General features: G+C 36.5%; 1 protein-coding gene across 2 annotated transcripts in view; it reads right to left on the reverse strand.

Moving 5' to 3' along the window:
- Positions 1-576: 576 nt before the first annotated feature.
- The window catches only part of LOC127847865 (myosin-2 heavy chain-like), a 33,851-nt gene continuing 6,890 nt past the window's right edge, over positions 577-27,537 (reverse strand). Inside the window, exons 1-12 of one of the 2 annotated variants that reach the window (XM_052380074.1) lie at positions 25,594-25,716; positions 21,349-21,482; positions 20,883-21,020; positions 19,923-20,095; positions 19,225-19,297; positions 18,574-18,670; positions 17,219-17,375; positions 14,192-14,343; positions 13,734-13,870; positions 11,783-11,899; positions 11,022-11,285; positions 577-7,753 (exon numbers count right to left, since the gene is read on the reverse strand). In XM_052380074.1, coding sequence (XP_052236034.1) covers positions 6,992-7,753; positions 11,022-11,285; positions 11,783-11,899; positions 13,734-13,870; positions 14,192-14,343; positions 17,219-17,375; positions 18,574-18,670; positions 19,225-19,297; positions 19,923-20,095; positions 20,883-21,020; positions 21,349-21,482; positions 25,594-25,603 — 2,214 coding nt within the window. In that variant the 5' untranslated portion in view covers positions 25,604-25,716 and the 3' untranslated portion in view covers positions 577-6,991. Of the gene's footprint in view, positions 7,754-11,021; positions 11,286-11,782; positions 11,900-13,733; positions 13,871-14,191; positions 14,344-17,218; positions 17,376-18,573; positions 18,671-19,224; positions 19,298-19,922; positions 20,096-20,882; positions 21,021-21,348; positions 21,483-25,593; positions 25,717-27,537 lie in introns of those variants that run through there. The other variant, XM_052380073.1, reaches the window with a different exon arrangement.

Consider the following 27,537-nt stretch of genomic DNA (forward strand, 5'->3'; position numbering starts at 1 on the left):
CCAAATGACCAACAGATGCAAGGACAGTACATTTCAAATTGCTACAAGAGCATTAGAAAATTGTATTTACACAGGAAAAGGTCTCTTACAAGTTTTAAATCCTTGTCTTTTGACAGAATAAGACTAGTTTTAGTCTAAGATTCGTTCGTAGACCATGTAATTATATGTTGATTCTTGGCTACAATTAAATTCAACAAGAGACGTGTTTGTCAGAAACACAATGCCCCCTATTGCGCTGCTTTGAAATATTTTTATTTTTTTGACCTTTGACCTTAAAGGATGACCTTGAACTTCCACCACTCAAAATGTGCAGCTTCATGAGATACACGTGCATTCCAAATATCAAGTTGCTATCTTTAATATTGCAAAAGTTATGGTCAATTTTTTTTTCAGACTGACATACTGACGGACAGTTCAACTGCTATATGCCACCCTACCGGGGGCATAAAAATGAGCTTAAATGGAACCAAACTGACTTCAGAAATGTAAGACCTGTAAGAAGCACCTTAACAGTAAGTAATGAGCCCAGTATGTAGATGTTAACATTTTTAGGGTATAATATTTAACAACACTAAGTATCATTCAACATTTTATGATTTATCCAACAGCAATAATCCATTCAAAAAACATTTTAAAAAAAGATACATTTAACAGAACATGTCTCTGAAAAAAATATTGCATGGATCAGTATATACAATTTGCTATAGAAAATTTCAACATGAACATACATTGTAAAAAAAGTGAACAATGTACCAGGAGTGAGCACATATATGGTTTATTTTATGCTTTGTGATTTGTAAGGACATAATTATGATTTTAAACTGATTATTCACTGTTTCATTCAATGAAAACAAAACAGTCAAAGTTTCCGATATGTTGCACTGTTATGCTTGGTGCCTGAATTTCAATAAAAATAAAATTGAACATAAACAATACCAGACTCAAAACTTGCAAAATGATATCGATATTTTGATGTCATGACATTAGTATCACTGCACAATTCTCCAGTAAAACCCTTTAAAAATGTAATTAATAAAATGTTGGGTTCAGTTCTATTTTTTTTTATTCACTAGTGAAACTACAAATTTCTTTGATCACTCAAGAATACAAGAAACCGTCGGAGACGGTTGATGCTCCCCAAAGTTTTTTTTTGTCACAATATTGCACTATAAATTCAGATTAAAGGAAACGTCTTGAGGGCACAGTATTTGGGGGGAACAATATTTTTTTATAGAAAATTTCAAAGGGCCATAACTGTGAAAAATCATCCGACCAGAACCCCCTGATAATATGCACATCTCCTCTAGGTAGTGAAGCTTCCCATAAAGTTTAATTGAATTCCGGTCATTAATTGCTGAGAAATAGCCCGGACAAAAATTGTGCATGGATGGACACACGCACGGACAGATGAAGCGGCGACTATATGCTCCCCCTAAAATTTTTTGGGGGGAGCATAAAAAGTTAATGATCTAATGAAACCAACCAATATCCTCTAAATCTGCTTAACATTTTGCACCCATTTGTAACACATCAGTTACAACATTTTCAATCAATTCGATGTATGGTATATTATCATTATTTAATAAAACATAATAATCACAATGTTTCTTTTTTTCATATACAATAACTTAGAATGAACCTCACTGATTACCGGTAACAAAGCAAATTAATCCTCACTAGTTCACTAAACAACAAGAGCTGTCACCATAGGATGACTTCTGCCCCCTATAAACACTTGATAGAAGTTATGAGCTTTTTTCGAAACCTAAAAGCAGATTTCGAAACCTATACGTGGACCCTAAGGTCAAGGTCACAGCGGTCAAAAGTTGTGTGCGTATGGAAAGGCCTTGTCCATATACACATGCATGCCAAATATGAAATTGCTATCTAAAGCGACATAGAAGTTATGAGCATTTTTCAAAACCTAAACGCAAAGTGTGACGGACAGACAGACGGACGGACAGTCCGATCACTATATGCCCTCCTTCCGGGGCATAAAAATCATCCTCAATACTTAACAATACTTTATCTCTTAATATACTTATACTTTTTCAGATATGCATTCAATGCCCCTTTCATGCAAAATTTCTATCCATGTAAAAGTTCAGTAAAACAAGCAAATTCATTGAATTGATATCCCCCGCCAATATGCTTCTGGGCACAAAATGTTATATTTGACTCTCAAAAAAGCATTTTTTCCAGATGCAAAGGGCCAAAACTCCGTTATTATGCGATGGTGTACAATGCCATTTGGCGTGCATCATCCTCTTATCCACATATATATATACTCATACTCAGTTTCAATGAAATCTGCCAAAGCACTTCCAAGATATGGCTCCGGACACAAAAAAGCATTTTTTCAAGATACAAAGGGCCATAACTCCATAATTAACAGATGGTTTACAATGCCATTTGGCGTGCATCATCCTCTTATCCATATATATACTCATACCAAGTTTCAATGAAGTCCGCCAAAGCTATTCCAAGATATGGCTCCTGACATAAAAGTGCCAGACGGACGGGCGGAAAGACGGACGGACAACGCCAAAACAATATTCCCTGCCTCTGGCGGGGGATAATTACATATGCACGTACGTACGTACACACAGATACCAATTTTCTGAAAAACTTACTACAAATGATACATGTAGTATAAAAAACTGATATGTGAATTGCATTAATATAATTTAATAAAGTCATTTCGGAAGGGAACACACATTGACTATATAATGGTATATGCTTTAATATTTCAGCATGCTTATGACTAAAAAAATCATTTAACAAGAACAGCTTTAGTCACAGAATACCAACATGCATCAGTTTACACTATATGCAGTTAATCATATGTATTTAAACAAGAGATGTTTGTCAGAAACACAATGCCCCCTTCTGTGCCGCTTTGAAGCCATATATTTGACATTTGACCTTGAAGGATGACCGTGACCTTTCATTACTCAAAATGTGCAGCTCCATGAGATACACATGCATGCCAAACATCAAGTTGCTATCTGAAGCGACATAGAAGTTATGAGCATTTTTTGAAACCTATATGCGAAACCTAAATGCAAAGTGTGACGGAAAGACAGACAGACAGACGGACCAACGGACGGTCCGATCACTATATGCCCTCCTTCGGGGGCATAAAAACAACACACTTAATTAAAACAGATTTTTGAAGTCACACATTCAAGCCAGATGGCTAGATGTAAAACAATGCAACACAATTGTTTAGTTTCTGTATATTTAATAATTAAACTTTTAAAACAAAGTCTCAATACATATACCAACATCATTACCCTGAATGTCTTCCTATCTACGTTATATGGGCGTCATGTTTTTACACACTTGTGAGCATAGTCTGAATTTCATTGTCATGTAGCAAATTTTATTTGAAGTTGTACAATTGGATTATAGATAATTTCATACATGTAGGCAGTTTTGTTGAAGACCAAAGTGAGAACCATAATATAGTATTGTTGTCATTCACGCATAATGATAACAGCTAGGTGTCTTCAGAAACTAACTCCTAGATACGGGAGACAACTTTTACAAAACTGAAACAAATCAAATGTTTCTTTGTCTCCTTGGTTTTTAAGCCGGTGAAACATATATGTAGCACACGTTTGACTGTTAAAACAATTCTCCAACTTTTCAAATCATGAGCAAAAATGTTTCAGGACAAAACAGATAACCTTATAAACAAAAATATGAGTCACATTCTGAGCGGACTGGGCATAATGCATGTGCGTAAAGTGTCGTCCCAGATTAGCCTGTGTAGTCCACACAGGCTAATCAGGGACGACACTTTCCGCTTTAACTAGATTTTCGGTAAAAAGGGACTTCCTTTAAACAAAAAATACCATTAACTTCACACACATGCATTTTGCTTAATTTTCACAAAACCGATTACCTAATAAATAAAAATATGTAGCTGAATAGGCAAATGCATTACAAACCCAAAAGGAATGAAAGAACAATATGGAATCAAAGTTAAATGCATATGTGTATAACGTATATATACTTAAGTACTCAATGAAATGTGTATCCCATGAAATACATTTATATCCATATTGAGCTAAAAACACAATTAATGTCATTACAACCAACTAAATTCTGTTTATTGAATGTCGTCTATTAACTATAAAATAATGTCTAATGACTGTTGCATACAATTTTAAGCAAAGCAAATTCCTCATTTATACCATAGACTTGAGTTTATTATCCCCACGCTTTTTGAAAAAAAGGTGGGGATATTGTGGTTATCTCCGCCGTCCGTCCGTCTGTCTGTCCGTCCGTCCTGGCCACTATCTCCTCCTACACTAAAAGCACTAGAACCTTGAAACTTACACACATGGTAGCTATGAGCATATGTGCGACCCTGCACTATTTGGAATTTTGATCTGACCTCTGGGTCAAAAGTTATAGCGGTTGGGGTGGGGCCGCGTCAGAAATTATCACTCATTTTTTTAGGTTATTTTACATTTACTTCTTTATTTCTACACCGATTCACTTCAAATTGATACTGGACCTCTCTTATGACAATACGGTCAATCTCAACCATGCATGGCCCCAATCCCAACCCTGGGGCGCCCGCCCACATAGGCCACACCCACCAAAAATTGCCTTTACTATAATTTCTTCATTTTTTCATTTCTACACGGATTCACTTCAAATTGATACCGGATTCACTTCAAATTGATACTGAACTTCTCTTATGACATTAGGGTCAATCTCAACTATGCATGGCCCCATAACCAACCCTGGGGCCCCGCCCACATAGACCACACCCACCCAAAATTGCCTTTACTATAATTTCTTCATTTCTACACCGATTCACTTCAAATTGATATTGAACTTCTCTTATGACAATACAGTCAATCTCAACTATGCATGGCCCCATTACCAACCCTGGGGCGCCCCGCCCACATAGACCACACCCGCCCAAAATTGCCTTTTACTATAATTTCTTCATTTCTACACCGATTCACTTCAAATTGATACTGAACTTCTCTTATGACAATACGGTCAATCTCAACTATGCATGGCACAATTACCAACCCTGGGGCGCCCTGCCCACATGTCACACCCACCCAAAATTGCCTTTTACTATAACTTCTTCATTTCTACACCAATTCACTTCTAATTGATGATGAACTTCTCTTATGACAATACGGTCAATCTCAGCTATGCATGGCCCCATTACCAACCCTGGGGCACACCTAGGTCAAACATTCGGCGTGGGGATACGCGTCGGCCTCTGCCGCGCCATTTCTAGTTTATTTTTATTTTATTTTCCATTTAAACCTTTCCCACTCAGAAGCAAAGAGAAAATGGCTATGTGCAAACAGCATAAAACCAGAACAGCCTGCGATTAACTCGCAGTCTGTTCAGGTTTTATGCTGTTTGCTACTTATTAGTATCTAAGGGTTGGAAATGAAGCCTTTAAAACTTGAATAATGTTAAGCGTTTGCAACGCTAAATAATTTTAAGGTTTTTAAATCGTCAAAAGATGCATATTATGGATATGTTAGAGCATGGTTAGTGTTCAGTAATATTTTTTCCAAGCAAATAACATAATTACAATGAAAATTTGCAAATCTGCTTTTTTTCAATTCTGTCAATTTATCAAAACCTGAAAAGGTCCCTTTAATATACTTTACTGTTTATAATATATACATTACACAGTTTATGGTTTTAGTTTGATTTTTGTGTTGCTCATTTTGCTGTTTTTTTTTCTTCTTTTTTATTAGCATTTTTGGTTAATAGACATGCAAAAACAAACAAAGAACCCCTATACCAGGTCAGAAAACAGGGATTGATGCATGTGCTTAAAGTTTAGTCCAAGTTTTAAAATTAAGTGGTCAAATCGGGAAACATTTTAGCACAAGTAGCACAATAATAAATAACTGTTTTTTAGAGTTACAATTGCACAACTTAATATCAGTAGATCTGTAATAAATAATGCCTTAATACTTTAGGTTCACTGCAACTTAAAGGCAAGAGTCATGCAATCTAGACTTTACACTTACTCAAAACTATGAACAGATTTAAATTTAAAAAAGTTCAGAGATGACTTTTACAGGAACTTAAGTAATTAAGATTCTATGTCTCCATATATATTTTTTTATATATTTTTTTTTTAGTTTCATAAAATGTATAACAAAAGCATATGGAGATTACTTAAGCACACAATATATTCTGGTTCATGTATATGAGTCCCGTTCTGAGAAAACTAGGCTTAATACATGTGCGTAAAGTGTTGTCCCTGATAAGCCTGAGCAGTCCGCACAGGCTAATCAGGGACAACACTTTCCGCTTTTATGGAATTTTTTGTTTAAAGGAAGTCTCTTGTACACGAAAATCCAGTTAAGGCGGAAAATGTCATCCCTGATTAGCCTGTGCGGACTGCACAGGCTAATCTGGAACAACACTATGCACATGCATTATGCCCAGTTTTCTTAGAACGCGACACATATAATCTTTCAACTGATGAAATACTTTTTAAATAAAATAATAGCATTATATAAAAACTTAATACTAATACAACATTCTGTATAGATGCTGTGTACCTTTAAATAAATACATAAATATTGAATATCATTAAACAATCAAAATAATAAATAAAAATTAATTTTACTTAAAAATCCTGTTTGTACTAAGCTGCAAGCTTGCCACAATTGAAAACAATTCAACGAAAGAATGTTTTTTCAATGCCCAAACAAATTATTCTAAAAATTATAAAATAAAAATTAAAAAGGATTTGATGAAGAACAAATCTTTCATAGGTGTTAGGCATTCAAAACAAGAAATGCATTAAAACATACATCAAAGTTGAAGATAATCAAATAATCCATGCACACAGTATACCGTAGTCAACATTCTTGAATGAATTACAAAATAAATCACTTTTTTTTCAAATAAATATGACTCAAAAAGTGAAATAAAACTTTGACAGTGTAAATAAAAACTATAACCTAAGAGCAAGCATTCATCACAAATGAGTGACTTCGTCGATTTCGTTTTCTAGCTCAAGCTCATCTAAATCACGAACGACCGCCTCGTCATCACAGTCCGTCCCTGTCATGTTTTGTTTCCAGTTCACTCCCTGTTGGGTCATAACCTGCCATATATTGTCCCTGGCTTTTCCCCCACCCGTTGCTATGTTCAGGTCATGTGGTCTGTCCTTGACGACCACACAAGAGGCACTAATGGTCTTGATATCACATCCAGTCACACCCTGATACAAAACTGGCGATTTACATGTACCTGAGATACCTGTCAACGATGAGTCGTCACCTATTTCTGAGGAAATCTGCAAGAATGAGGCCCCTGCAGATGCTGTTTTTAGATTATCACAATCTCTTTTATCACTTAATGCTTTTTCCGTCCCTGAACACAATGTTGGGGGAAAGTCAGTGTCATAGTTCTCTATATTGGAGCTGATTTCTTTGTTCATCAAACTGAACAAGTGCCCACCCTTGTTTAGTAAATCACCAAACGACTGCGAGATCGTTTTCTTTCCCAAATTAATTTCAGCTAAGTCATGGTCCATGGAGTGATTGTCCTGAGCAAACACAGCTTCCGAATGATCCTGACTCACTGCTGACTTTGGATCATAATCAGATGTCTGGTTGCTACTGTATGCCTGGTTGCTAGGGATCTCTTCCATCTCCATGGTGATGGTATCCCCTGACGACCGGGATGCCTCGCTCTCCTGGTATTCAGCAGACTGCTTTATGAGATCCTCCAGAACCTGATTGTGTTACAGAAATAAAAAAGAATTTGAGATCAAACTATCATTTTTGAACAGAAATTACAAGCACATTTCAGAACAAATTATCTTTTTTGAATAGAAATAATAAGCAAATTCAGATCAAATTATTATTTTTGACCAAAAATATTACAAGCAAATCTGAGATCAAACTATCATTTTTGAACTGAAATTACGAGCATATTTCAGATCAAATTATCATTCTTGAACAGAAATTAGAATCAAAGTCCAGATCAAATTATACTTTTTAACAGAAATTAGAAGCACATTTTGGATAAAACAATCATAATTCAACTGAAATTAGAAGCAAATTTCAGATCAAACTATCAAATTCATAAATATTTACCCCCTTATATTAAAAAATGTAAAGTCAGTCTACAATAGTCTTTCTATTGTCAATTCATCATAATTGTTAATATTATATTCCAAATTGCAAAATGATAATACTATATGTATGTACATGTAGTATGAAATCAGTAAATTTTGGTCTGTGCTAAAGACCCATTTGCAAGCATTCTAAACAAATCTTGCAGAGCAATTTAAAACATATATTATTGGTCATGAATATGCCATGGTATAGATCAGTGTACCCATTCACACATACTTTTTCGCAAAAACATGTACTTTTACACATATTCTTTTTCACATACAAACCACTGATAAATTATACAACATTAAAAAATACCATATACTGTATGTAAAAAGCATGTATGAACACTGAGTGTTTTCCCTATCAAAATTCACTGTAACACATTATCCACTTTAAAAATGTCTGCCTAATTTAAAATTAACTTTATCCATGCTACAAAACAACCCCATCATATTTTTCTAAACTTTTCTCTTTTGAATTATATATTAATGGATTAACTGCTTTGTCACAGACGTGACTATTACCCCCACATGCCGCATTGACACATAATATTTTGCATGTCGTCTTCACAAAAACTAGCAGACACCATGCTCAATTTTTAAAATGCACTAAGAGACACCTTGACCTAGTTTTATACCCAGAAAGGCCCATGTTCAAACTTGGCCTTAAGATCATCTCCATACAACTTCTGACCGAGTTTGGTGAAGATCGGATGTAAACTACTTGAATTAGAGAGCGGACACCATGCTGAATGTAAAAAAACGCACTAAGTGTCCCTGTGACCTAGTTTCAGGCCCAGAATGGCCCATGTTCAAACTTGTCCTAAGGATCATTTAGATAAAACTTGTGACCAAGTTTGGTGAGGATTGGATGAAAACTACTTGAACAAGCAAATTCGTTGAATTGATATCCCCCGCCCATATTCTTCTTGACACAAAAGGGTTGATACTGAAAAAAGCATTTTTTCAAGATACAAAGGGCCATAACTCTGTAATTAACAGATGGTGTACAATGTCATTTGGCGTGCATCATCTTCTTATCCATATATATATACTCATACCAAGTTTCAATGAAATCCGCCAAAGCACTTCCAAGATATGGCTCCCGACACAAAAAATCCTATAGTAAAAAGCATTTTTTTAAGATACAAAGGGCCATAACTCTGTTTTTAACAGATAGTATACAATGCCATTTGGCGTGCATCATCCTCTTATGCATATATATACTCATACCAAGTTTCAATGAAATCCGCCGAAGCACTTCCAAGATATGGCTCCGGACACAAAAGTGCCTATAGTAAAAAGCATTTTTTCAAGATGCAAAGGGCCATAACTCTGTTTTTAACAGATGGTGTACAATGCCATTTGGCGTGCATCATTCTCTTATGCATATATATACTCATACCAAGTTTCAATGAAATCCGCCGAAGCACTTCCAAGATATGGCTCCGGACACAAAAGTGCCTATAGTAAAAAGCATTTTTTCAAGATACAAAGGGTCATAACTCTGTTTTTAACAGATGGTGTACAATGCCATTAGGCGTGCATCATCCTCTTATGCATATATATACTCATACCAAGTTTCAATGAAATCCGCCAAAGCACTTCCAAGATATGGCTCCGGACACAAAAGTGCCGGACGGACGGACAACGCCAAAACAATATCCCTCTGCCTCTGGCGGGGGATAATTAGAGAGCGGACAACATGGTGAGGCTTAAAACGCACTAAGTTACCCCGTGACCTAGTTTTTGACCTGGCATGACCCATATTCAAACTTGACCTAGACATCATCTAGATACAACTTCTGACCAAGTTTGGTGAAGATTGGATGAAAACTACTTGAATTAGAGAGCGGACACTTACCGGTTAATACGGACTGACAGACAGACCCACCGACCGACTGACCGACCGACCGACAAGTTCACTCCTATATACCCCCCTAAACTTCGTTTGTGGGGGTACAATGACATAACTTGCATTCTTCAGGTACAGCAATATTGGTTGATTATTTTTTAAATGACGATGCACGAGAATTGTGTTTCTCACTTACGAAACCTCCTAGAGATTGGCCCTTGTCAGACCAGATATCAGGACGCTTTTAATCCTTTCCCACTCAGAAGCTAAGTGAAAATGGCTATGTACAAACCATAGACTTGTGATTATTTGTTTCTATTTTATTTTCCATTTAACCCTTTCATCAGTATCTAAGGGTTGAAAATGAAGCCATTAAACTTGAATCTTGTAAGAAAAGTCTTTAAGTAAATTTAACTTTCTAAGGGACTTACAAATGGTCAAAATATGTATCTAAGTGGTAAAAGGTAAAGTTGGGCACTTAAGTCCTAATTTTTTTTCTCATAACCCCTAGATTTCAAAATTTGTAGACCACCAACCAAACTAACGTGCTTCCGGTAGCAGGGATCAAACCCCGGTGGCCTTGGTGAGAAGCGCATGTATTTACCACTCCCCTAACCAGACAGCTCCAAGGAAATCCTACACTTAACACCAACTGATCACAATGGGAGACCACTCATGCCTCTCACCTGATCACAATGGGAGACCACTCATGCCTAACGCCTGATCACAATGGGAGACCACTCATGCCTCTCACCTGATCACAATGGGAGACCACTCATGCCTCTCACCTGATCACAATGGTAGACCACTCATGCCTCTCACCTGATCACAATGGGAGACCACTCATGCCTCTCACCTGATCACAATGGGAGACCACTCATGCCTCTCACCTGATCACAATGGGAGACCACTCATGCCTCTCACCTGATCACAATGGGAGATCACTCATGCCTCTCACCTGATCACAATGGGAGACCACTCATGCCTCTCACCTGATCACAATGGGAGACCACTCATGCCTCTCACCTGATCACAATGGGAGACCTCCGCCGTGCTCTCAGAGCTCTCAGTCTTGCTGGCCTGGCGGGACATGTCGTGGATCCCACTCTCCCCGGTGTCGCTGGGCGTCCGGGTCTCCAATATGGCAGGCGGCATCTCGAACATCCCCCACGTGGTTGCCCGCTCACGCATCGGTGAGTCCAGGGTTCCTGTCATGGACCCACTGAATGAGCTGTTAAGGTTGCCCAGCATCTGAAGCGACTTCAGGGCTGCCTGCTCTTCAAAGTATTTCTGCAGGGGAAATTTCAGGTATGGGTTGAACTTAAATTTAAAGAAAGCAAATGAACTTCAATGTAAGTATACTATAACTTATAGTACACTTAGAGTTGGCATATATCCTCTCCTTACCCAGAAATTTCAATTCAGATCCAATTTTAAAAGACAGAGACATGCAACCATGATTATGGACTCATTCAAAGATTGCCTTAATTTAATACTATATGTATATGAGCTGGACTATGGGGAAAAAAGGGCTTAATGCTTGTGCGGAAAGTGTCGTCCCAAATCAGGGATGACACTTTCCCCTCTTATAGTATTTTTCATTTGAAAGAAGTCTCTTTCTAAACCAAAATCCTATTTAGGCGGAAAGAGTCGTCTCTGAATAGCCTGTGCGGCCTTCACAGTCTAATCTGGGGCAGCACTTACGACACATGCATTTAGCACCCGTTCTCTCAGAGCAAGGCTCACATACTATTAATTTTCAAACCAGAAAGTGAGTGGAGTGTTACCTTTCTCTCGGTCAGCTGATCAAGCGTGCTCTGCACCTTGGAGACGTTGCCAGGGGCTTCCAGCTTCAGGGAGGAGAACTGCTTCAGGATCTGTGGTGTGTGGGGCAACGGCTTGGTCTGAAGATAAAACAAACACTGCTACAAAGATATTTGAACAAAATTAAGACTGAATTACCGAAGACATGAGGCATTAAAATCCAACGTAATCAACGCATACATAATCCGACTGTTTCGTAATCAAGATAATCTGGTTTTGACACAAAGGGGTGTCTATTACACAGTGTACTTAACTGACACATGACATTGCTGTAAAATGCGTGTGCAGTTTTACAGCTGTATCAACTGCGTTGACTTCGTTTAGGTAGAATAGTATTGATGAGCGCCTATTGTTAACAACTTTATTACCCATTGTGTGCATTGTGTTTTTCAGTGTTGTTGTAGATTATACAGCCTCCACTCCCTTTAAAGATGAGGATGTATGATCAACACCTGACTGATATACATTTCCCGCATTGATAACAAATACAGCGTTAAAATACGATACAGGTGTGAAAATAGCTTGTGTTTCGTTTATGGGCTATCGATCTTTTTAATCATCAACAACTTTGACAAATTTTACGATAGCTCTTCCAAATAATTGTTACATGTAGGAATTGAAAACATAACAGGTAAAGAGAAATAAGCAAATATGACGATTAGTTCCATCCAAACGTAAGGCAATTGTTTACAGAAATTCACTTTCATTTTCGCGCAATTTTCAGGAAATCCCCAGGATGCACGTTTTTCGAATGACTGAGTATGATGCAATAAAACATAGCTTTGTATCCTATTGCATTCAATCTAATTTAAACTCACTCTTCCCTTGGTTGTTACAAGTAAATCTGAATAGTGCCCTATGAAACCGCCGTCCCATAATGCAGTGTTAATTTTACACTTCCAAACAATGGCGTTTGTTTGTGTTTATGAAATTTTTAACACATTTTCGAGACTTGGTCCCCGTCATATGCGTTATATTGGAGTTAGTGTATTTATTTAAATTTGCTAAATTCATTGACATTTTTAAAAGCGACATGTAAGACAAATTACTGTACTCAAAGCGATCAAATATTTACAATGCAAAACTCTTGAAACTTTATTGAGACCTGACCAAATATTTAGCTAACACTTATTGTAACCAAAAATGTTCGCATCTTATCTAATTTGCGCCAATAAAGGTAAGATTGTTATTAGTTTGGCAATGATAGTAAATGAATAAGACAAATTGGCAATTGGCTTCACTGTATCAAACACTCGTTAACGGTTATTCAGTCCCACTTATCCACTTATCATAATAATGATACATAACGGGGCCTATTACTGATCAACTGATAAAAAAGACTAGTATAATGGCACATGACAAACCGGCCACACCTTCTGCAAGTGATACTCAAGTGTCCTCCCTCTTTCCTCACTACAATTTATCGCAACGCGATATATTTCGGACATGTTTTAGAAACAAATCAGGTATTGACTGAAGCATTTCTTATTTATATTTTTTTCAAAGTCAGGAATTGGCGAATTTAAGTGCTGACAAAAATGTCTATTTTTTTAAATGACAAATTTCGTGCTGGCGAAAATAAACGGTTCCACAGTATGTATCTTGTTAGTTTAAACCCATTTATTTCAGCTCGATTGCATAAAAAGCCTAAGGCTTATTTGAAACACTCGAGTCCGTTTCCTGGGACTAGAACCAGTACTTGGTGTCAATGGGGGAGATCTAAAGAATGCTCCCATATTTATGATCCAACCCATGACCTCCCGATTGCTAGACACCATATCCACTACACCACTTGGTCATTAAATTCTTTTTATACCAATAGATATCAGACCATATCCAATGGCCATCAAGTCAAATAATTGTGCACTATCTTACTGTTATCAAATCACAAAACACTAGACAACAACCACTTACCCCAGAGAGTTTCCTGCTCTTCTTGCTGGATCTTCGGGGTCGGTTCCCCACAGCGTAGTCAATGCTAGGCTCCTCTGATTTCTTTAGTAGGACAAACTTGCCATCATCTAGACTGTCTGCTGGGCCAAATGAGCTACCTATGGAAGGGAGGGGAATTATAAGAGCCTAGTTTTCGGAAAATTTGTCTTAATGCAAGTGTGTTAAGTTTTATCTCAAGACCTTGCAAAATCAATATTTTTATTTCACCACCAGCAATACTGTACTTTCCCATGATTTACATGCAACCATGTATAATGCCCAACCTTGTATAATGCACACTACAACTATTGTGGATATTTATTATAACACAATTATTTTTTAGCAAATTAGCATTCAGAATAGCTGTTGTTTCAATGTAAAACGCGTTATACATGGTAATGTACAGAAGTTAAACAACTGTATTCCATGATGGCACTTACTGCTTCCCAAGGGTGGGTGGGGATTCTCTTCCCGTGGACTCGCTAAATATGCTGAGTCATCTTTCTCTACGTAGCGCTGCACATAACTGATCAGTGTGTTACAGAGGTTTATCTCATCCTCAAATGGCTGGCGATATTTTTCGAATTCCAGTCTGTAAACACCAGCAAATATGTCATCACTGTGAAAAAACATCTTCCAACATAGGCGTGTGATTTAATCAACATTTAATTTCCAATTAATCTGCAATATAAACCATGATTATCCAGCATTAAACTTGAACATCGCATGTTTAGTGGTCAAGTTCTTGAACAAACAGGAGCTCTTCAATACTTAACCCATTCATGCCTAGCGTCTAGAAAAAAGGCCTTGGCAAACAGCGTCGACCCAGATGAGACGCCGCATGAATCTGATGCGCTGTTTGCTTAAAGGAATTTCTCTAAGAAATATTCTAAATGTAGAAATAACAAGGGCTGTTTGTAAAACATGCATGCCCCCCATATGGGCTGTCCGTTGTAGTGGCAGCCATTGTGCGAATACGATTTTTGTCACTGTGACCTTGACCTTTGACCTAGTGACCTGAAAATCAATAGGGGTCATCTGCGAGTCACGATCATTGTACCTATGAAGTGTCATGATCCTAGGCAAAAGCGTTCTTGAGTTATCATCCGAAAATCATTTTACTATTTCGGGTCACATTGACCTTGACCTTGTGACCTCAAAATCAATAGGGGTCATCTGCGAGTCATGATCAATCTACCTATGAAGTTTCATGATCCTAGGCGTATGCGTTCTTGAGTTATCATCCGAAAACCATTTTACTATTTTGGGTCACCGTGACCTTGACCTTTGACCAAGTGACCTCAAAATCAATAGGGGTCATCTGCGAGTCATGATCAATCTACCCATGAAGTTTCATGATCCTAGGCGTAAGCATTCTTGAGTTATCATCCGGAAACCATTTTACTATTTCGGGTCACCGTGACCTTGACCTTTGACCCAGTGACCTCAAAATCCATATGGGTCATCTGCAAGTCATGATCAATCTACCCATGAAGTTTCATGATCCTAGGCGTATGGGTTCTTGAGTTATCATTCAAAAACCATTTTACTATTTTTGGTCACTGTGACCTTGACCTTTGACCTAGTGACCTCAAAATCAATAGGGGTCATCTGCGAGTCATGATCCATGTACCTATGAAGTTTCATGATCCTAGGCCCAAGCGTTCTTGAGTTATCATCTGACAACCACCTGGTGGACGGACCGACCGAAAGACCGACCGACATGAGCAAAGCAATATACCCCCTCTTCTTCGAGGGGGGCATAAATATACTAGACATCCCTTATTTTGGAAATACATTGATCCAATTTAGATGGATGGGAGAGTCCACTAGGCATAAATGGGTTAATGTATAATTTGTATAGAGAAGATGGTATTTGTGTGCCTGTCAGAATATAAAAACACAGCTGCTGTGTATTTGTTAATTTTTTGGTCAGAATATACATGCATAAAATGTTAAGAAGCTAAACCAGTCTCAATAAAACAACAAGAGGGCCATGATGGCCCTGAATTGCTCACCTGAATAACCTTGCTACATCAACTTAAATTCTATCAGACCCATATACAATCTCAAGCCAAATTTCATTAATTGATACATTCTGACAAAATGTCATTAAGACGTGATGAAAACTTGACCTCTTTCATCTACACAAGGTTTTACTAGAATTTGCCCGGTGACCTAATTTTTGACCCCAGATGACCCATATAGGATTCAAAATCAGATATTATCAAGATTAACATTCTGACAATACTTCATTAAGATCAGATGAAAACTATGACTTCTATTGTCTACACAAGGTTTTTCTATGATTTTACCTAGTGACCTATTTTTTGACTACAAATGGCCCAAATACAATCCCAACCCAGATTTCATCATGATTAACAGTCTGGCCAAATTTAATTAAGTTTGGATGAAAACTGTGACCTCTACTGTCTACAAAAGTTGTTTTTTTAATTTGACCTAGTGACATAGTTTTTGACCCTAGATGACCCAAATTCAACCCCAACCCAGATTTCATCAAGATAAACATTCTGACCAAATTTCATAAAGATTGGATGAAAACTGTGACCTCTATTGTCTAGACAAGGTTTCTCTATTATTTGACATAGTGACCTAGTCTTTGACCCCAGATGACCCAAATACAATCCCAACCCAGATTTCATCAAGACAAACATTCTGACCAAATTTTATAAAGATTGGATGAAAACTGTGACATCTATTGTCTACACAAGGGTTTTCTATTATTTGACCTAGTGACATAGTTTTTGACACCAGATGACCCAAATACAATCCCAACCCAGATTTCATCAAGATAAACATTCTGACCAAATTTCATAAAGATTGGATGAAAACTGCGACGGATGAAAACTGCGACCTCTATTGTCTACACAAGGTTTTTCTATTATTTTACCTAGTGACCTAGTTTTGACCTAGTGACCTAGTTTTTGACCCCAGATGACCCAAATACAATCCCAACCCAGATTTCCTCAAGCTAAACATTCTGACTAAATTTCATAAAGATTGGATGAAAACTGTGACCTCTACAGTCCACACAAACAAATTGTTGACGTTTTTTTCTATTATTTGACCTAGTGACCTAGTTTTTTACCCCAGATGACCCAAATACAATCCCGACCCAGATTTCATCAAGATAAACATTCTGACCAAATTTCATAAAGATTGGATGAAAACTGCGACCTATATTGTCTACACAAGGTTTTTCTATTATTTGACCTAGTGACCTAGTTTTTGACCCCAGATGACCCAAATACAATCCCAACCCAGATTTCATCAAGATAAACATTTTGACCAAATTTCATAAAGATTGGATGAAAACTGTGACCTCTACTGTCTACAAAAACAAATTGCTGACGGAAGCAGGCACACACACACAACGGACGCTGGACATCACACGGTCACATAAGCTCACCATGTCACTTGACAGGTGAGCTAAAAACAAAACACACTGTTCTTTCTGCCATTGCTCCTCCTTGGCCAGACGTAGCTCCTCCCGTCTACGGAAGCTCTCACTTCTCTTGCGTGACCTCCATTGCTTCAGCTCATTCTCGCACCTCTGTTGCTCTGACAACAGTTGCCGCTTCTTCTCATGCAGGCGGTCCAACTCTGAAAATTCATGAGCCTTGTTATGGGGAAATAGGCCTTAATGCAGATTACAGGTAGCCTGTACAGTCCGCTCAGGCGTATAAGGGGAAACACTTTCCGCTATTATTGTATTTCTTGTTGAAGGCAGTATTTTCTAACAAAAATCCAGTATAGGCGCAAATGTGGTCCCTGATTAGCCTGTGCAATATGTACAGGCTGTTCTGGGATGACACTTGATGAACATGCATTAAGCCTATATTACCCAGTACGTGACTCTAATATAGTGTAAAAATATACAGTTGAACATTAAAAACAAGAAGCTGGGTTTAATAAATGCCAATATGCCCCAAGTGGAAGATTTGATGATTTTGATTCATTCGCTCATGTTAATATGTCGAAGTCCAGAGATATAGGTGTGTTAATTGTTTATAGACATCATCTAAGCAAGAATCAAAGCTTTTAAGTAAGCATTAGTAATGCTATCAAAACACATCATTTTGAGTTTAACCAAGAATTTGGTAGAACAGACAGGCAAGGTTTAAAAAGACTAATAATATCTGCCTTTACAAACATAAACAAGTGAAAATATGAAAAAATATCACCAATTAGCCTTAACCCTTTATTGCTCAGAGGCAAAGTGAAAATGGCTACATGCAACCAGCATAAAACCAGAACAGCCTGCAAGTAACTCACAATCTGTTAATGTTTTATGCTGTTTGTTGCTCATCAGTATGTTAAGGTCGGAAATGAAACCTTAAAAACTTGACTCTAGATAAAAACGTCTTAAATTTAAATAGACTTTCTATGGGACTGCAAATGAGTCAGATTGCGTATCTGAGAAATAAACCCGACTGGTTTACATACCTCTTTTACACTCCTCATATTTTATTGTCTGGTCCTGACTGGCTTACATACCTCTTTTACATTCCTCATATTTTATTTTCTGGTCCTGACTGGCTTACATACCTCTTTTACACTCCTCATATTTTATTTTCTGGTCCTGACTGGTTTACATACCTCTTTTACACTCCTCATATTTTATTTTCGGGTCCTGACTGGTTTACATACCTCTTTTACACTCTTCATATCCATTGTCTGGTCCTGACTGGCTTACATACCTTTTTACACTCCTCATATTTTATTGTCTGGTCCTGACTGGTTTACATACCTCTTTTACACTCCTCATATTTTATTTTCTGGTCCTGACTGGTTTACATACCTCTTTTACACTCCTCATATTTCATTTTCTGGTCCTGACTGGTTTTCCGAAGCTCTTCCTCCTGCTTGTTCAAACTGAACACTGTCTGGTGGATGACCTGAAATTGTTGTCAATCTACACTCATGCCATTATTTGTTCATTCTTTGGTTTATGAGAAAAGACCATTAATTGTTTTTTCTTAGGTTTATGATAAAAGGCCGTTCATTGTTTTTTTCTTAACTTTATGAAATGCAGGCCATAGAAGAGGGAATACAAATAAAAATAAAACATTCATTTTTCTAATGAAAGACCATATTAGTATATAAATATTGGATTTGTTATTCTAAAAAATTAAAAGAGAAAAGTTTCTATGACTTAACGAAAAAAAAGTTTCCTTAATGTATTCAAATGTAAATTTAGATCTTTCTTGCCTTTTTGAAAAGATGAAATCATATTTGAGAATATAAATGTTGTTTATATACACATGTACATTCAATATGATTGAAGACCTTTTGTAAACCGAAAGATAAGAAACAATGGCCTGAGTGGTTTTTGTTCCGAATCTGCATGAGAAATTTTAGAACTAACTATAACTACCGTACTCGAGAAACATGTATATTATTTGCTCCACAAACTTATATATTTGTGCTGCTTATGCAATAAGTTTCTTACGTCTTTTTCCTCTCTGAACTTTTTCTGGGCTGCCCTCATCTTGTCCACTTCTTTCTTCTGTGAGTTGTATTCTCTGGGAACAGGCAGAATATTAACATATTAACTGCTCTTAACTTAGAATAACTAAATTATAGGTGTTAACTGCCATGCTTAACTTGATTTTCAAGCAATTTTAGTACATTAAAGTCTATAACTCTTTATCACTTAGATACATATTTTGACACACTGTGTCCCTTACAAAGTTAAATTTAATTAACTCTTTCAGTGCGGGAACCGAATTTTGAAGGACTTTGCAAACAGTTTGGATCCAGATGAGACGCCACAGAACGTGGCGTCTCATCAGGATCCAAACTGTTTGCTATTCTGATAGTATTCTGTGAAAAAAAATCGAAGAAAATGCTAATTTTAGAAATTCAGCAGACGACATTTTAGCAGATGACAAATTTCCCAGCATGCAAAGGGTTAAAGACCTTTCTAACTACAATGTAGATCCAATTTTTAAGGCTTCATTTCCATCCCTCAGATACTAATGAGCAGCAAACAGCTTATAACCTGAACAGCGGGTGAGTTACTCGCAGGCAGTTCTGGTTTTATGCTGTTTGCACATAGCCATTTTCACTTTAATTCTGAGTGGGAAAAGGTTAAAAGTATTCTTTATTTTTAGGCTTAAGAATATGAATCGATTGGTTAGGTCTTACTCGAGGAATTTCTTGGAGCGTTTGAGTTTGTCGACCTCGGCCACTATCCTGCGCTCCTCGGCGAGCCGGAAGTTCTGTTGTCTCAGCTGCCACTCAAGCTTCTTGATGGTGTCGTCAATCTTCTGCTCATTCTTGATGTGCAGGTTTGACTCTGTGCGTGACAGCTGGCCCATCTGAGGTAAGATATGGTACTATGCAATAAGCTTTGCAGGTTGTTTTTTGGCAAAAAGGGCCTTTGAGGTCAATGTTTGCAACAAAGGCAGGATAAAAAAAACATTATTGTGAAAACCTTCAGTTGTGAATTTTAATCAGTCCGTTGGGAAAAAATATCTTCTTTTTAAGATTGGGAAAGGGGCTGAATTCTGGCCCCAAATATGATCCCAAAAACACTTTTGTGTTGCTTACCGGAGGGTCCCCATATTAGGTATTCCCATGCTTTTATACCACTTTTTTTGCAGGTGTCCAAATTTATATACACACATGACTATCACTTACTTGTAAAGTAATGAGATATATCATTGGGAGCCAGCTGAACAATAATCAATACATCAATGCCCTCTAAAATGTACAAAAATGTTTAATGTTTAATATGCCCCAGTGACAGTTTAGAGCCCCACATGACCACAAAGTTTCAAATGCCCTTGATATAAGAATGATTGAGAGAAGGAAATAAAACTACAATTTAACCCATTTATGCCTAGTGAACTCTCCCATCCTTCTAAAATGGATCAATTTATTTACAAAATTAGGGTTGTTAAGTATATTTATTTCTATATTTAGAATATTTCTTACATAAATTCTTTTAAGCAAACAGCGCAGACCCTGATGAGACGCCACATCATGCGGCGTCTCATCTGGGTTTACGCTGTTTGCTTAAAAGAATGCCTTTTTTTCTAGATGCTAGGCATAAATGGATTAAAACCAGAGCTGGAGCACATGCAGTGTTCTTCAATAATTTACCTTCTCTGTAATTTGCTGCTTCAGGGTTGCTAGCTCTGTATCAATATTTCTACGTTTGGCAATTGCAGCTTCCCTTTCGAGTCTTATTTCTTTATGTCGCGCTGTCTTCGCATTTGGGCTTACAGCTGCGAGTGATTTCTGTAAAAGACACAGGTACATGTATTTATTACTAAAGTCTTGACTATTGTGTGTGTGAATATTTCAATTTTATTATTTTTAAAAAACCCTGTTTTTTCATGCAATTAATTTTGGCCTTGCTTTTCTTTTATTAGACTGTTGCTTTATAATATTAAAATTTATGAAGAAATATGACTGTGGTGGCATTCTTTCAACCTTTTTTTTCTTACATCATAAAGGCTTACCATACATCACCATTCTAAAATAGTTTCATTCAGATCGCCATCACAGCATTCAAAAGAAAGAAATAATCTGAAAAGCGAAAAAATCACAACGCAAAATCATTTACCAGTTCTTGGTCTTTTACTTGAATTTCCCTCATGATTTCCTCTTTTTCTTCATCAAACCTCTTCTTATTTGGTGGACGCAACAGGGCATGTCTCAACTCGTTGGTCGTCTGGGAGCAATTGAGGCTGTCAGAACCTAGCCACAGAAAATTCATGGATTTCATTGAAGCAGAATCCTGCTTATGATGCAAACATTTTGGATTTTTCTCACTTTTGACTCAAATACATATTACCTGCCTTGCATCATTTTGATGCAAATGTTACTGGAAAGCCTAATCGATAATATACTTTATACTTCATATCATCAAAATGCGTATTTTGCAATTATTATCTCAAAATTATAGTAAGAAACATTTTCCGAGCGTTATGCAGAAAGAACAGGCTTTTTCCGCCCTATGCCACGGGTCCGAAATTCGGCCCCATTCCCAATGCAAATCTGGTTGTTTTTTCCCCAATTGAAAAAAAAAATTCCCAATTCCCCAAAAAAAAAAATTTTTTTTTTTTTAACCTTAAATTATATAAGTTAACCTGATCCGGTGTAGAAAATAGAAAGTATTGCATAATTAAATTATCTGTTGCCTTGAATTTGTTTTAAAAACTGTAAAATATGTTAATGACTATTTAAGACTTTCCTTATTTTCCTCAAAATCCGGCGCTTCGCGCTATTTTTTTCAACTCAAAAAAGGCCAGGCCTTTTCCCCAAATTCAGATTAAAAAACCTGCACTTATCACACATGTTCATAATATTTTGTAAAATTTTAATAATAAGTTATCGAAATAGTCGTTATTTACCAGTTAACAGCTTCTTTGAAATATAAGAAACACTATTTACATGCGATAATTTTTCCCAATTGAGCCAATTTTGCGATTATTTTTTTTCCCAAAATTGGGGTTTTCACGACGCGAAATTTCCAAAATTCCAGTGTGGCATTTTCCCAAAATTGAGCGGAAAAAGCCTGAAGAAAATAACTCTGGGCGTATATTCCTTACCCAGTGCTTATCATTCCAAACATGTAAATGCCTATTCCAATTTCCTGCGCTTTCAACTCTGTTTGTTTGTTAGTTTCTAATTAAAATTAAGATGGGTTTTTTATCATTTTCAACACTATTTTAGTCATATAACGCCTTACGGCAGACAGTTAACTAACTCACACTTTCCATTATTTTAGCTAATTGCCTAGAAAGCCTTTTGCTCATTGAAACGCTCTTGAGTCTATTTCCTGGGATAATAACCAGCACTTGGTGTCTTTGGGGGAGATCAAAGGAATGCTCCCAATGGGATATGAACCTGTAAGGTCCCCATCGCTAGGCGGACACCATAATATTTATCTACTTCGCCACGGCGACAGCTTCTTTGTGCACATACCCGGTACTTGTGTTTGTAACTGACAACCGCCCTACTTAAATCAGAGGTATAGGCAAAATGACACAGTCATCATACAAGTAATGTGGACGGGCCGGGGAATGAACCAGCCATCCTTGAATTTGAAGTACAGCACTGTACCAACCGATCTATCCACCCTGACACTCGCAACTCAACAATTATAACATTGACCGTTATTCAAGTGTTGTCAACCATTTACACCATATATATAATATTGTCCCTTATTTAAGTGTTGTCAACCATTTACACCATATATATAACATTGACCCTTATTTAAGTGTTGTCAACCATTTACACCATATATATAACATTGACCCTTATTCAAGTGCTGTCAACCATTTACACCATATACATGTATATAACATTGACCCTTATTCAAGTGATTTCAACCATTTACACCATATATATAACATTGACCCTTATTCAAGTGTTGTCAACCATTTACACCATATATATATAGCATTGACCCTTATTCAAGTGTTGTCAACCATTTACACCATATAAATAACATTGACCCTTATTCAAGGGTTGTCAACCATTTACACCATATATTTAAGTAAGAGTTAGTTTTTCGGCGTAAGCTGTATTAAGCCAGCTTTTCACCTTAGCCTGACCTTTGTAAGTGTCCAATAAAATTCCAATAAAATTTCCCGAGGCTAGGTACGAATGAATACCGGTACACTTCATTTATTCCATTGGCTGATTTGAGTATACCACCAGAACATTGGAAAAATATCCGCGTCTTTGTAACACTGTTTTACTGTATGAAACAATTTTATCTCGAATGAAAAGGCTTAATAGATAGAACAGTTTTACACTCAATTCTCGACATCAATACCGTTTGTGCGTACACCTTTTATTTTCAGAGTATTACCAGCGTAAGAGCGTTTATACTTAAAAGGCTATGTTCTTATATTTAGTACTTACTTCCTTATTCCTGTCAACATGTTAACATGTAAAAGTATAAAGAGCAATGGAAGCGAGGCCTCACTTTTAAGCATTGCATTTCAACCCGCGAGGTATATCGAGTCAATTCGCGGACATTCAGAGTTTATATACAGGTCATCACCGGAGTTGGCGGCCAGTAAAATAATCGTTATATAATAAAGACGCTATCCGTGAACTAGGTGACCTGGAATTTTCTTTAGACCAGAAATATGTTAAATGAAGATATTCAGCAATATAATTATGGTATGTAAATAATAGATTCTTAATGTGTTTTCAACAATACAATGATAAATATTATTGTTGATAAATTTAACAATAATTATTCGTCCATATTGCCTAATGTACTAAAGTGATATTATGAGCATGTAACAGTTTATAGGTGTCTATCGCAACCGTTGATTATTTTTGATGTTTCTACTTCATATACACTTATATTAATTAATGCAGCATCATCATACTAAAACAATATACCAGAAAGAGAAAAATAATGCATTTGAATATCAACCGTACTTTCGTTTGACAACTGATCATGCGTTTACGAGTTGAACCTAAATTTAGTTTTAGTGCAGATTTGTTCATACGACACAAAGACACGAAATTGTTTTACGGATCATTTCAGCTTACAGGGCTGGGTGGGTCACGTAAGAATATCGAATATAAAATATATTTTTATAAACAACTGGTAGCAAGGTGAGTTGCAGATAATTAATCAGTAACCACATTTTAACTAACTATTTTGACCTGTTAATTCTTTTCAGCTCAATTCAACAGTGCAAAATGCCCATAATATCACTTTAAGCATTAGCACGATGATAATTGATACTGTTAATAATCGAATCAAATAGCAATGCCCGACAAACCACTAAAACAGGTTTGTTCGAAGAACGCGCCTATAAATACGGATACTTCTCGTGTGGCCGGTTGACTCATATGTTTAAATTTCACTTCCATTCTTCTTTTGGTTTTCTGTTTTGTATCTATAGGTTTATGACCAGCAATATGTTATAATGTAAAATAAGCCGCGAAAACTCCCCGTAACATCCCGTACTGCGTGTGATGCAGCTAAGAACTGCACAGAAAAAGACATTCGCTATACTTGATCTCATTCATTAAACTATTTACGCCGTATATCTTTTTTAAAGATATTTCTTGTTACTTCTACTTCTGATATATTTTGTTATTACGAAAATCCGTCCCTTTAATTGAAGCCATCAAAAGATGACACTGGTGAAAATGATGCATTACTGGGACACACTTCACTAGAACTATATTGATATCGAACCACTTAGTAAGTGAATATATTACATCTACCTAAGATGGTTGTAAGACGTCTTAACTCCTGTTGATATATTACTAATGTGAACAACTACATAGATTAAAGTTACCCAGCTAAAGCATTTATTTAAAGATTTAAGAGTAATTTTCAAAGAAACAATTTTTTTATGGATCATAATGCATATACATTTGACATTTACATTATCACTTAATTTCCATTTGTAAACAGTATTAAATTACCAGTATTTTGGTAGAAAAGACCTTAATGGGAAATAAATGCAAATTGATTCATCACAATAGTAATGCAAATAGAGCCACAACATTAGGATTTACTGTAACAATAAATAGTATTTCATATCTATCATTTTCAAAAACAAGGATTGTTTTAAAAGAAAGCCTTAGAAGGAAGGTGAAGATAAAACATAAAGAAAAATTATTGTCCATGTTCATCCAGTGTGGTGGTTATTTAAAGATCATTCATTTAAACAAACTATATCAAGCTCACAAAAATTATACAAAATAGAAATCGTGACATCTCTGTTACACTTAATTGGATACACCCATTTAGTCAGATAAAGAGAACAAACACAAAGAAAAGATTTGAAATGAAAACACCAAAGTTTAACAACTATTACCTTACCATCGGCCATGATTGAAATGTAAGGATTTCAATATCTGTTTAGAAATTGTATTACAACATCACTCCTTTGAAATATGCACAAAACTGCAAACTCAGTACAATCATTTGTAGCTTGAAATCTGTTACCACAGCCAATTAAAACTTAACTCTTGTGTGGTATTTGTGTCTATAAATAAGCATGACAATTTAGCCCAATCCATTCAAAAGACACTTAAATGAAGTAAAAAGTAATGGATCAGATAAGCCATTATATCATCACCTGATCAATTACAAAAAATAGGATTGGGGGCTTATATGACCTTGAGTTCACAATGCTGGTCCATACAGTTAAAATTTCACAAATAAAAGTGTGGAATGATATGCTACCAGTATAAGCAGTATAAGGCCAAAATAAAACAAGAGCACCGCCTTGCGGGTGCAGACCGCTCATCTATTTTCTTTTTAAAGGTGAAGGGACTCTCATTTTCAATCACAAAGGAGGGAGGAGTGGAGTGAAGAGGGGTGTATAGTGTGGGGTTGTGGACATTTATTACATTATCTTCCAAAAAAGCGAAAAAAAAAAAAAATAATAAAAAAATCGGGGGGGGGGGGGGGTATAGTGTGAGGGTGTGGTGATAATTTGTGAGATGATCTTAAAAAAAAAAAAAAAAAAAAAAAAATCAAAAAAAAAATTTGGGGGGGGGGGGGGTGGGGTGGGGGGGTGGGGTGGGGGTATAGTGTGAGGGTGTGGTGGTCATTTGTGAGATGATCTTATAAAAAAAAAAAAAAAAAAAAAAAAATAGGGGGGGGGGGAGGGGGGGGAGGGGGGGGAGGGCACGGGGGATGGTTTGGGTGAAGTCTATTGTGGTATGTCAGGTAAGAGTAGTTTCATCAAAGTATCAATCAAATCTAATCATAAATAAAGAAGTTATGGCAATTTTAGCAAAATTTAATAATTTGACCTTGAGAGTCAAGGTCATTCAAAGGTCAAAGTAAAATTCAAGTTGCCAGGTACAGTAACCTCATGATAGCATGTAAGTATTTGAAGCTTGAAAGCAATAGCCTTGATACTTCGAGTGGATCGAAACACAAAATTTAACCATATATTAAAAGTTACTAAGTCAAAAAAGGGCCATAATTCCGTAACAATGACAACCAGAGTTATGCAACTTGTCCTTTTACTGTACCCTTATGATAGTTTGTGAGTGTTCCAAGTATGAAAGCAATATCTATGATACTTTAGGGGTAAAGTGACCAAAACATAAATCTTAACCAAATTTTCAATTTTCTAAGTATAAAGGGCCCATAATTCCGTCCAAATGCCAGTCAGAGTTACATAACTTTGCCTGCACCGTCCCCTTATGATAGTTCATAAATCTTGCAAGTATGAAAGCAATAGCTTTGATACTGTAGGAATAAAGTGGACCTAAACACAAAACTTAATCAAATTTTCAATTTTCTAAGTATAAAAAGGGCACATAATTCTGTCAAAATGCCAGTCAGAGTTACATTACTTTGCCTGCACAGTCCCCTTATGATAGTTAGTAAGTGTTGCAAGTATGAAAGCAATAGCTTTGATGCTTAAGGAATAAAATGGACCTAAACACAAAACTTAACCAAAATTGTCAATTTTCTAAGTATAAAAAGGGCACATAATTCTGTCAAAATGCATGCCAGAGTTATCTAACTTTGCCTGCCCAGTCCCCTCATGATAGTAAGTAAGTGTACCAAGTTTGAATGCAATAGCATTGATACTTACTGAGAAAAGTGGAACTAAACGCAAAACTTAACCAAAATTTTCAATTTTTTAAGTATAAAAAGGGCACATAATTCTGTCAAAATGCACGCCAGAGTTATCTAACTTTGCCTGCCTAGTCCCCTCATGATAGTAAGTAAGTGTACCAAGTTTGAATGCAATAGCATTGATACTTTCTGAGAAAAGTGGACCTAAACGCAAAACTTAAC

This window comes from Dreissena polymorpha, chromosome 10 (genome assembly GCF_020536995.1).
Source record: "Dreissena polymorpha isolate Duluth1 chromosome 10, UMN_Dpol_1.0, whole genome shotgun sequence".
NCBI lineage: Eukaryota > Metazoa > Mollusca > Bivalvia > Myida > Dreissenidae > Dreissena > Dreissena polymorpha.